The sequence below is a fragment of the Geotrypetes seraphini genome, chromosome 4, assembly GCF_902459505.1.
Source record: "Geotrypetes seraphini chromosome 4, aGeoSer1.1, whole genome shotgun sequence".
NCBI classification, from domain to species: domain Eukaryota; kingdom Metazoa; phylum Chordata; class Amphibia; order Gymnophiona; family Dermophiidae; genus Geotrypetes; species Geotrypetes seraphini.
The window spans coordinates 58,239,792-58,252,789 of NC_047087.1; the positions used below are offsets into that span (position 1 = coordinate 58,239,792).

At 40.2% G+C, this 12,998-nt stretch overlaps 1 protein-coding gene across 1 annotated transcript in view; it reads left to right on the plus strand.

Annotated features, from left to right (window-relative positions):
- Positions 1–12,998, plus strand: part of CHD9 (chromodomain helicase DNA binding protein 9) — a 499,652-nt gene that overhangs the window by 171,697 nt on the left and 314,957 nt on the right. Inside the window, 3 exon segments of the mRNA XM_033940083.1 lie at positions 4,708–4,825; positions 6,689–6,775; positions 9,451–9,588. Of these exon segments, the coding sequence (XP_033795974.1) occupies positions 4,708–4,825; positions 6,689–6,775; positions 9,451–9,588 (343 nt within the window).

Consider the following 12,998-nt stretch of genomic DNA (forward strand, 5'->3'; position numbering starts at 1 on the left):
CTCCAAGCCCTAGTAGGTGATCCATCTTACGCAGGTGTATTTTTTTTTTTTTACAGTAGAAGGTTGTACATACTAATCTTAAGTTCCTTCCTAAGGTAATAATAATAATAGCTGTATTTATATCCTGTCATACCTTTTCAGTTCAAGACGGTATACAACAAGAACAACAAGAGATGCTGTAAGGACAGCGAGGTTACATCAGTTAGATTTGGGAAGGCGTGGAAGACAGTTGAGTGAACAGGGTGGTAGAGTAGGAAGAGAGCATATTAAAAGAGGTAAAAGATGAGCGGAATAGAAGGATCAGATAAATTTGTCGAATAAGTGGGTTTTTAGTGATTTTCTGAATGAATGGTATGTTGATGCGTTCAGGATTAGGTTGCTTAAGGTGTTGTTCCAGATCCCTGCTTGAAAGAAGAGTGTCCTGTTGAGAAATCTTTTGAATTTGCATCCTTTGGGAGAAGGAACTGTGAACAGTAATGTTCTGTGAGAGAGGTGGGGGTTTGTTCTGTAGGGTGAGGTGTTTCAGGCGGTAGGTGGGTGCAGTGCCGAGGAAGGTCTTGAAGCAAAGGGAACCAAATTTGAAGATTATTGTGGCCTCGATAGATAACCAGTAAAGTTTCTTGTAGTATGGGGTGATGTGGTTGGATTTTTTCAAGCCAAAGATTAGTCGGATGGTTGTGTTCTGGATGAGTCTCAGTTTCTTGATGTTTTTTTGTGAGATCCTAGGTAGATTGTTGCAGTAGTCCAGTGAGCTCAGTATTAGAGACTGGACCAACAGTCTGAATGATGTGAAATCGAAGTATGGTTTTTGCTCTGCATATCTTGGACTGTAAGAGAACCTTGGCCTTCTGTCTGTAGCAGGCTAAAGCCCATAGAAAGCCCACTCAGTTTTTTTTTTTCTTTGAATCCAATAGGATGGTGAATGCCATCAGCAAACATACTCCTATTTGACTATTTTACACTTTCAGTTATGCCCAAGCTGGCCTGTCTCTAGATCAGGCTTGTCTAAGCTTATTCCTTGAGGACTGCAAGTAGACCAGGGTTTCAGGATATCCCTAATGAATATGCATGAGAGAATTCCATGCCCATTATATCTTTTGTATGCAGATCTCTTTCATGCGTCCTTTAGTGCTATTCAGACTAATTATCCAGTCTTATTTTTTTTTTAGTTTATTTTTTATTTGTACTATCACTATTCATATTTGTAATAAACTTAGATTCACTAGGGAACAGAAAGAGCACAAATATACTGTTGCCCCCCAATACTTTCTATAATCCACAACCAACAGTTTTATATCAATGATCTCAATTTTACTTATATTGAATGGAAGAAAAAGCCTCATAAAGAACGTAGAGCTTGGGAGCTTCCCAGTGCTGGTTTTTCAAATCACAGGCAAAAAACCTCCAGACATGATGTATTTATCAAACCTTAAGACAAAATGTCAGTTATTGAAAAAAAGGAAATTATTCAAGAAAATTATCTTGGTTATTGGTTGTCTTTTTTCAAATATTGTTACTGACTGAAGGTTTGAATACAGCAAAACAACAAAATTTTATGGGGGTATTTTTGCCTGTTTATTTGAAAAATCACAGTTATTTATAGTCACAACCTATTTTTTAGTAGATAATACACAAAGTTTAGAGTTCATATGCATGTTCTGTTTATGTCCGCTATCTGTGTCATTTCAGCCTTTACCACAACCTTACTAGTAGTATACTCTGACTTCCTTGTAAGTAGCCTTTAAAGCAGTGGTCTCAAACTCATGGCCCGGGTGGGCCACATGCGGCCTGTCAGGTACTATTTTGAGGCCCTCAGTATGTTTATCATTATCACAACAGTAAAATAAAACAGTTTCTTGATCATATGTCTCTTTAGTTAGAAATTACAATATTATTATTAGGACTTAGCCAAAAGGAAAATTTATAAACTATAAAGAGTTTTACCTCATGCAAAATTGTCATTTCTTTAATAAGACATTAACTATTTTTTCTGAGGCTCTCCAAGTACCTACAAATCCAAAATGTGGCCCTGCAAAGGATTTGAGTTTGAAACCACTGCTTTAAATATATTTCACTATGACTATGTGCTTCTGAGTGACCATCAACTTTCTTTCATTTTCTAGTTTAAGAATTGCGCTTTGTCTCTTTCTCTCTCTCTCAACTTTGTACTAGCAGCTTGGTCCCACCGACAGAACAGGCTCCCCCTTTGCCAGAATGTTCTCTAGTTCTTAACTAATCTAAAACCCCTGTACTATCATTTTATCTATGCACTAGTCTTTAAGCCCGTTACATTAACGGGTGCTAGAATAGATGTGTGTCTGTCTGTCTGTCTTTCTTTCTTTCTTTCTTTCTTTCTTTCTCTCTCTCTCCTTGGCTGCTATCTGTCTTTTTTTCTTTGTCTCTCTCTCCTTGGACGCTGTCTGTCTTTCTTTTTTTCTTTGTCTCTCTCCCCTTGGACGCTGTCTGTCTCTGTCTTCCTTTCTGTCTGTCTCTCTGGCTCCCTGTCTGTCTGTCATTCTTTCTGTCTGTGTCTCTCCCTAGCCCCCTGTCTGTGTGTCATTCCCCTTTTCCCCTGGCCCCCTGTTGTGCCATACCTGCCTGCTCCGTGGCCCCCTTCTGTCCCCCCCTCCCATTTTTAAAGACGCATATGGTGTATAATAGTCCTTTTAAGGACATTAATGGAATTTTATTACTTGCCATCTTTTAACCTTCTAGCTTATTTTTACATAATTCTAGACCTTTTATACTTGTTCCCCTTCCTATTGTTTTGATCCCTCTTCCCCCTCTATTTCTCTTCATACAAATTGTATTTCTCCCCCTCTCCATCTTGTATCGGTAAGTTTATGTTCGTCAGTGAGTTTGATTGTTTGTAACACTGTTTGTAGTTTGTTTTTAATGTATGTTTTTACTAACTGTTTTTATATTATGTAAAACCGCTTTGAATTTTTAATAAGGCGGTATATCAAATTTTTAAGAAACCTGAAACCTGATTGCTGTCTGCCCCCAGCACACCCCTACCCCCAAAGCAGTCCCCTTTCCCTCTCCCCCTGTTGTGCCATGCCTACCTGCTCCGTGGCCCCCTTCTGTTCCACTCCCCAGAGCAAAGCATGATTGCTGTCTGCCCCCCGGCACATCCCTCCCCCAAAAGCAGCCCCCTTTCCTTTTCGCCCTGGCTGCCTGCCTGCCTTTATTGCTCCCAAACCCAGCTTCCTGCTCTCTTCTGGCCCACTGGCACGAACTGCTGGCGCTGCCACTGCTCCTCTTCAAAGCAGCCTGCTGAGGATCGCCGGCCAGCTGTAGCGAACCTCGCAGGCTGCTCTCCACCTTGGTAGCACATTCCCTCTGACATGATCCCGCCCCTCCTCTGATGTACGGGATCGCGTATAAATACACACACAATATAATCTTATTAACACATAATGGTAATGGTTAACCACAAAATTAAACTATACAAAACACATTGTATGCTTCTCAACATTCATTCTACTAGAACACAGATAAACCCCTATACAAATACTGGACCAAAACCTAAAAGTACTAATATATTTTTAAAAACACCTTAAGATTCAAGATTCTGCATGCAGTACAACCCCCAGAGAAAAAGAAACAAATGTATTTCTTCCTGAGCAATGCAAATGATAGACAGCAGATTAAAATACTCAAAACTCAATTCAAATGCTAACTTGAAAATAAAACCATTCCCCCTACCTTTGTTGTCTCCCTCCATGCTGTGCCTTCCTCCAGCGGGTGACTAACCTTCTGACTGGCTCCAACCTGGCCGTTTTATTTGTAATTCTGATCAATTTTATAATTTGTAATTCTGATCTGTTTTATTTGTAATTCTGATCAATTGTAATTACTTGTTAAATCTTGTTTATTTGTTGTGAAAACTCCCCTCCTCATGCTCACCTTAATATCTTTATTACTTGTAAATCTGGTTAATTGTAATTTCTTATTAAATTTTGTTTAATTGATGTGAACTGCCTAGAACTCCCTGGGTATCGCGGTATACAAAAATAAAGTTATTATTATTATTATTATTATTTATGCGGCCCGCGGTCCAATGCCCCCCGGTGTCATCTTATGACCGGCTCCCTCCTCCTCACAGCTGTAGTGTGTACGGAGCTGTGTGCAGTGGCTCCTCGTGCGTCCTGCACCTGAACCGGAATCCTTCTCTCTGACGTCGCAACATCAGAGGGAATGCTTCTGGATGAAGTGTGGGACGTGCGAGGAGCCACTGCACGCTATGGCTGTAAGGAGGAGGGTGCCAGCCACAAGGTAAAACTGGGGGTATCGGACCGTGGGCCACATAAAACGGCCAGGCGGGCCGGATTTGCCCCACGGGCCTTTAGTGTGACACCTGTGATCTAGAGAAAAGCTGTGGTCTCCTTCCAAGTAACTTTGCTTTTCTAAAGCAATGCAGAATCTCCAGAATATTTTTGGTCATCTCCCCCAACCGTGCTATATGTGTGATAAATTGTACTATGAGCTTTGCGGCTAAGAACAACATCCCCTGTGCTGTATTATAATCAGGGATTTCTGAGAATAAAATAATTAACCTTATCAGTTTATTCCAGCAGCCATATTGTTTAGGTCATTCTTAATGAGAAACAGCTGCTGTAAGCTACATCCAGGGCTTAGGTTTTGCACTTCCTAGCACTCTCCACTGGGCTTTGGGACACTGACTTTAATATATTTTTCTTGTAGTTCATATCTCCATTGTGAGTGGGCCACAGAGCAGCAACTGTTAAAGGATAAAAGAATCCAGCAGAAAATTAAACGATTTAAACTTAAGCAAGCACAGAGGGCCCACTTCTTTGCAGATGTAAGTAAAATAACCAGAGTAAAGTGAATTGCATTTTTCTCATCTCTTATTTTCTGAGATTGCATAATCTTTGATATTTTATTTTATTGTGTTTGAAAGTGATACAAATAGTGCTTGGACCAGGGCATAGTTCTCTTTTGACTGGCAAAATTTGGTTATATGAAAATTGTTTGGTCACTTGTTCTTTTAAAACAAACTAAGGCCCCCTTTTATCAAGCCTTGTTAGGGTTTTTTTTATTGCTGGCTGCTGCGGTAAAAGCTCTGATGCTCATAGAATTCCTATGAGCTTCAGAGCTTTTGCTGCAGCGGCTGGCTATAAAAGAAACACCTAACATGGTTTGATAAAAGGGGGCCTAAAATCAAAGTGGAATCTCTTAGGGCAGTGTTTTTCAACCTTTTTTGGGCAAAGGCACACTTGTTTCATGAAAAAAATCACGAGGCACACCACAATTAGAAAATGTTAAAAAATTTAACTCTGTGCCTATATTGACTATATATAAAGTAATTCTCTTGAATAGGAATCAAATAAACACAAAGAAAGTATTTTATAATTACTTTATTATGAAATATTAAGTAAACAGAATAGTGAAAAATTATAAAATACTTTATTCAGTGCGAAACCTGGGCCTGTTTGGCTGAACACAAAGCTGATATTCTGGCTGGAATCGAAGAAAGACACACACGTAGCTCTTCGTCAACAGCTCTCAGTCTCTCTCTGTATTTGGTTTTTATAGCATACAAAAATAGACAAATATACCCTCCATCCTTTTTATTAAACTACAATAGCAGTTTTTAGCGCAGGGAGCTGCGCTGAATGCCCAGCGCTGTTCTTGACGCTCATAGGCTCCCTGCGCTAAAAACCACTATTGCGGTTTAGTAAAAGGTGACCATATTGTAAAATATAGACAGCAGATATAAATTCAGAACTGTGCATAGTAAGTGAAGGGAAGTTTTCATCTCTGGGAATTTACCCAGTTAACTATTAAGTTATTTGGGCAAATTCCTTTGAAAACTGTGGTAATACTGCCTCCACTTTGCTAAATTTAAAATAAAATCATTTTTCCTACCTTGTCTGGTGATTTCTGGTTGCATTTTCTTCTTCTGACTGTGCATCCAATCTTTCTTCCCTTCTATCAGCCTGTATGCTTTCTCTCCTCCACACCTCATTCCCTCCCCCAACTTTTTCTTCCTCTCTCCCTGACTTTCTTTCTTTTTTTCTGTTTCTCTTCTTTCCTTCTGTTTCCCTGCCTGCCCCCTTTCTTTCTTTCTCCCTGCCGTTCCCCAAGCCACTGCCACTGCCGCTGCCATCGGGGAACAGGACCCACCAATGGATAACAGGCCCCAAAGCCGACGCCGACGCATGCTCTCCCTGACGTCAATTCTGCAATCGGAGAGGAAGTTCCGCCCAGCCAGGCAGCGATTGGCTGGCCCGAACTTCCTCTCCGACTGCAGAATTGACGTCGGGGAGAAGAAGACTTATCGGCTCGATAGATTAGATAGCCAAGACAAAGTGAGTCCTTGGTGATCGACTCACTTTGCCTTGGCGAGCTACTGGCGCCCCTGCCTCGGGCCCCCTGTCAGCTCCGGGCCCCTGAATGCAGGACTGGTAGTACTGCCCTGATGGCGGCCCTGCGGCACACCAGGCAACATCTCGCGGCACACTAGTGTGCCGCGGAACAGCGGTTGAAAAACACTGTCTTAGGGAGAGCAGGAGATAGTGGATGGGCAGACTAGATCATGGGCCATTTGGCCTTTTCTGTCTTCTTGTTTCTCTGTTTCTATTTTATTTTAGAAATAGTTATAAAATGACTATGGAAGGTGAATTATCAGATTCATAATTAATATATCTGTCCTGACTTGTAGATGGAAGAAGAACTTTTTAACCCAGACTACGTGGAAGTAGACAGAGTGTTAGATGTCTCATATTGTGAAGATAAAGATACTGGGGAGGTAAGCGATGGCATAATATATTTCAAACAAAACAAAAATTTGGCAAGACTTCAAGTCCTCTTTCAAGACAAACACAGCAATGATTAAAAAGTTAATTAATAAAGGGACAAATCAGTGCGGGCCAAAAAGTTACATAACTAATTAGTAAATACTTTTAAAGCCCAGGCAAGCCAGTTAATCAGGTTTTCTATTTTGCCTTTACCTATTCAGTTCAAAGTCAGATTATGTTACAAGAGGTTGGGTCAGTTACCCACGAAATTACAATGAACAGTGTGACACGGACATTCAATAGAGTTGCTTGTACAAGTAGATCAGTACAGTTACTAATATATAGTTACAAGTTCAAGTAGATCATCGTTGACGCATCGTTATGTCCCAGGAGTTGCATTTAGACAGTTTAGAAATGGACTTTTACAAAATTACCTTTTCAGTTACTTCAGGGCTGGCTCCCTGTCTTGGTTTAGAAATTCTTTTAAAAGTTTTCTGAATCTGAGATAGTGGTCACAAGATCGTAGTGTAAGCAGTAGCTGGTTCCAGTGTTTTGCGATGTAGACATTATATTGTATGTTTCAACCATCAATGCCATTATTTCAGTATCAAATAGTATTAAAAGCAGATGTACTAGTCTACTATCCTTTCAAACTTGAATAAGGGGGCTAATGTCATATCACATAAATTACCTAGAGATGAGGAAATTTTTTGGTGGTCATATAATTTTTGCCAATTTGTTGTGTTAATCCAAACTGACAACAAAGGAGGTGACTGTAAAGCCTGTGTTTGTTAAAACTACAGTGCATTTTGCAGTTGATACAATGTCTTGCAAAATCTTCACATCCTTGTACATTTTTCATATTTTACTGTTAAAAAAATACATAGAAACATGAGTGGGAGTTTGTTTCACTGATCTACATAGTATATATTCTTTCGTCGCTGAAGAACTATTGTAGAAACTTTCAAAAAGTGAATAAAGAGGTTTTTTGTTTCTTATCCTTGATTACATAAATCTTCACGACTTTTTCACAGCAAACCAAGCTTAGATTTGATTCCAAAAATTTGACTTAACAATGCCCACTATAAGTTAAAGAGAACTTACCTGTTTGTAGTATTTAGACTGATTGAATAATCCTGAATGAAAAATCAAGTTGTATCTTGTATAAAGTGAATTAGAAGCAAAGGTCTAAACACCAAGAAAAGAGCTGACAAAAGAACTCTAGGATAAAGTTATTCAAAGGTACAAATAGAGAGAGGCTATAAGAGAATTTCTATGTGCTTGACTTTCCATTAGGACACTGTCTGGTCCATCACGGTAAACTTGGCACCACTAAAATACTGCCTCAGTCAGGCCAACCCTCCAAAATCAATGACTGGTGTTGAGGAAACTGCTGAGGTAGGTCGCAGTAAGGTATATGATTCGTTTAAAAGAGCTACAGCTAACTCTGGCTGTGACAGGGAAAATTTTGGACTTGTTGAACAACATCAAGATTACTTCACAAACATGGCTTATATGGGAAGATGGCAAAAATAATTTCACTGCTGAAGAAGAGCAATATAATGTGCCATGTAACATTTTCAAAGAAATCCTGAAGGGACACTTCATAAATGTGGGAGGTTTTCTGCTTTGAGACCAGAGTGTAACTTTTCTTGTATGAATGCTAAGCCCTATGTGTATCATAAAACAAATACAGCATTAACACTCTCTGCACAATAAAGCATGGTGATAGCAGCGTTATGTTGTAGGGATGTTTTACAGCAGCAAGGTCAGGAAACTTATTGAAGATCTGTATAAGGATAGATAGTGAAAGTAGAGGCAGATTTTGAAGGAAAAACTACTCCAGTTTGTGATACACCTGGAACTAGGGAGAAGATTCTCATCTTTCAATAGGACATTGATCAGCCCAAAGACAGCAGGGTGGCCTAGCAAGAAGGAAGTAAATAAGTGTTTCTGTCATAGCCCAGACCTGAATCCAATATAAAATTTGTGGCAAGACTTGAAAAATGCAGTCCACAGATGATCCTCAAACCTTCATGAAAAGCCTGAACTTTTCAGTCAGGAAGCATGGGCAAAAACTGCACCATTCCATTGTGCAAAGTTGTTAGACACTGTAAATGGCTCATGGGTGTTGGTGCTGCAAAATGGGCTTCTAGTGTTGAGGGATGTAAAGACATATTTAGGTAAGACTTGGGTTTCTTACTTGTATTTACTTAATGAGAATTTCTTTAATTGTTCTTCCACTTTGAAAGTATATAATATATTTCATAGATCAGTGAACAACTCCTTTAAAACATTTTGAATTTGTTAATTTTAGTTTTTTATGACTAAGGCAAAAAAATACACAAGGGTGTTAATACACTCAGACTATGTCTGAGTTCAAGAAGACGTTACAGGCACATGGGATCTTTTAGGGAGAAGTGGAGATAGTGGATACTGTAGATGGGCATACTGGATGGGCCATTTGGCCTTTATTTGCCTTCATGTTTCTAATACTTTTAGAAGGTTCGGTAAGTCTAAAAAATGTTCACTAACTCAAAATGCTAATATAAGTAATATACAGCCAAGAAATGAGAGAGCTAAGTTTTGAAGCAACTATAATTTCCCATATATGTGTTAAACAAATTTTCAGTGTAATTACCGTACTTTAAAGAACACATCACTTAGAATAATGTTTTTTCTACAGCCTATTATTTACTACTTAGTAAAATGGTGCTCATTGCCCTATGAGGACAGCACTTGGGAACTAAAAGAAGATGTAGACCAAACAAAAATAGAAGAATTTGAACAGTTGCAGAACTGCAGAGCTGATCAAAGGCGAGTGGTAAGAACACATTACATTTTCCTTCAATCTGTTAGGTTATTCAGAGTAGAGTGATTTTAGAGGAAGTGCATGTCAAATAAATCTGATCAATTTCTGTGGGCAACCATAAAATTATATCAAAATTAAGACTGGATATTATTTATTTCAGTGTCACTAAGACTTGATATTTTCCCACATAGGAGGATCATAACTGGAGTGAATGAAGGAATTTGATACTGTTTAGGGAAGCAGGCTGAGAACCAGGGAAGATAGTTTAAATTCTGCTTTTTAATGGATGTGACTCAGATGCAAACTTAGATTGCAAATACTCTGGAGACAGAATATTCCTACTGTACCTTAATGCAGTGTTTCTCAACCTTTTCAAGCCAAGTACCCCCCTAAGCCAGCGGTCTCAAACAAGCGGCCCGCGGGTCGCATGTGGCTCTCCAGGTTTTATTTGCGGCCCGCGGTCTGGAGGCCATCATTCTCTTCCTTTTGGAGCAGCAGCCGGCTCGTTCGCTCAAAGCCGCGGGTTGGCGGCTTCTTGCGCTATCCACTCCTGCATCGGAAGCCTCTCTGATGTCACAACATCAGAGAGGCTTCAGACGCAGGCGCGGATCTCGCAAGGAGCCGCCACCTGCGACTTTGAGCGAACAAGCCGGCCAGACACGCTGCTGCTCCAGTGGCGTACCAAAGGGGGGGCGGTCCACTGTTCTCTTCCCTGCAGGGCCGACCAACTCTGGCATCCCAACGTCAATTCTGACGTCGAGAGGACGTTCTGGCTAGCCAATTGCTGCCTGGCTGCCCAGAACGTCCTTTCCGACGTTAGAATTGACATCGGGCAGCGAGAGTTGGTCGGCCCCTTGCAGAAGAGAAGCAGGGAGATGGCCTGTTCCTGATAGCGGCAGCAGCAGCAGCCTATTCCGCGGCGGCGGTGGCATGGGGGAGGGCAGGAAGGAAGGAAGAAAGAAGGTGGGGTGGGGACAGGGAGCCAGATAAAAAAGCAAAAAATGGGGCAAGGAGGAAGGAAGAAAGAAGGAGGGGGGACAGGGAAGCAGAAACAAAGCAAAAAATGGGGCACGGAATCAGAGAAAGACAGACAGAGAAAGAAAGAAAAAATTGGGGGAGGGAATGAGGTCTGGAGGAGGCTGAAAGAAGGGAAGAAGTATTGGATGCACAGTCAGAAGAATAAAGTGCAACCAGAGACTGATGAAATTACCAAACAAAGGTAGGAAAATGATTTTATTTTCAATTTAGTGATTGAAATGTGCCAGTTCTGAGAAAGAAAATATATTGAACTTTAAATGAGAGTGCTGCAGAAAAAAATAGAGTACTTGGAGGGCCGCAGAAAAAATAGTTAATGTCTTATTAAAGAAATGACAATTTTGCATGAGGTAAAACTCTTTATAGTTTATATATCTTTCCTTTTAACTGTTAAAGGAAAGTTTTATAAACTATAAAGAGTTTTACCTCATGCAAAATTGTCATTTCTTTAATAAGGCATTAACTATTTTTTCTGCGGCCCTCCAAGTACCTACAAATCCAAAATGTGGCCCCGCAAAGGGTTTGAGTTTGAGACCACTGCCCTAAGCCTAACAAATACCAACCGAGTACCCCCGCTCAAGTTCCACCCCAGACCCACCCAAACTCTGTCCAGACTCACCCCCATAATAATAATACTAATTGTAATGCAATTTCTTCCAACCATTTTTCATATACACACAATACGATCTTATTAATATATAATGGTAACCACAACATTGAAAAAACACAAAGCACACTGTATGCAGAAAAAAATGTTAATTATCATTTAAATTTGGATTTTTTTCAAAGAGGTCAAAGCAGATGACTTTAAATTATGCAATGTCACCTCAGTAACAACTATAGAAAAATATACATATATAGTGCAAAATATAGACAGCAGATATAAATTCTCAAAACTGACACATTTTGATCACTAAACTGAAAATAAAATCATTTTTCCTACTTTCTCTTTCTTTCTCTCTCTCGCTTTCTCTTTTTTACTCTCTTTCTGTTTTTACTTTTTCTCTTTCTTTTTTTCTCTTTCTCTCTCTTTTTCTTTCTTTCTTTCTTTCTCTCTCTTTCTCTCTTTCTTATCTTAGGTAATCTAGTCTTCGGTTTATATATTGGGTCATCTCTCGTGGGAACTCGACTCAGTTTACAAATATTTTACAAATAGTCAGGAGACTAGAGTGTACATAAATGAGGTAGAATAGAGTAGAGTAGGGATACCCACACTTTTTTGGCTTGTGAGCTGCTTTTAAAATGACCAAGTCAAAATGATCTACCAACAGTAAAATTTAAAAAAACACAAAGCACACTGTACGCAGAGAAAATGTTAATTATAATTTATATTTGGGTTTTTTTTCAGACGTCAAGGCAGATGACTTTAAAATATGCAGTGTCACCTCAGTAACAACTATACAAAAATAGACAAATATACCCCCCTCCCCTTTTACTAAAACGCGATAGCAGTTTTTAGCGTAGGGAGCTGCGCTGAATGCCCCGCGCTACTCCTGACGCTCATAGGCTCCCTGAGTTTAAAATCGCTATTGCGGTTTAGAAAAAGGGGGCCATAGTGCAAAATATAGACAAAAGGTATAAATTCTCAAAATGGACACATTTTGATCACTAAATTGAAAATAAAATCATTTTTTCCTACCTTTGTTATCTGGTGATTTCATGAGTCTCTGGTTGCACTTCCTTCTGACTGCATCCAATATTTCTTCCCTTCTTTCTGCCTCTTGCAAGCTTCTTCTCCAGACCTCTTCCTCCTGCATGCTTCCTCTCCTCCAGACCTCATTCCAACCAACATCTCTCTCTATTCCTCCATGAATCCAACTTTTTCTTCCTCTCTTCCTGCCTGCCCCCTGCCATCCGATACACTCCATTCCCTCCCCCAACCTTTTCTTCCCCCTCTCCTTTCTTTCTTTTTCTCTCTCTTTCTCCCTGCCCCCTTTCTTTTTCTCTCCCTGTCCCCCATATACCTCCACCATTGCCAAATGCCCTCAGCAAACACTTCCTCCTGTCTGCTCTTACTCTTATTTACGAAATTATGTATTTTTCCCTGTCCCCTTCCCCCATTACATCACATGCTCCCTCTCTGAGTTCCTGTCACCCTCACAGCCTATTTTTTCTCCACTTCCACAGCTCCACTGCTAGTTTCTGTCTCCATCACTCTGTCACTCTTCCCTTTAGAACTTTCAGACACTTCTGGTTGTTCATAGCAACATTCTCTGTCTCAGCTATTAAACCTTTTAATTCACTTCATCCCTTCATAGTCCCCTCTATTCCATCCCATGACTTCACTCCCAACCGTGCGCCGGGCCCACAAGCCTCCCCTCGCCCATGTCAATTTTGACGTTGTAGAGGAAGTTCCGGGCTAGCCAGGCAGTGATTGGCTGGCCTGG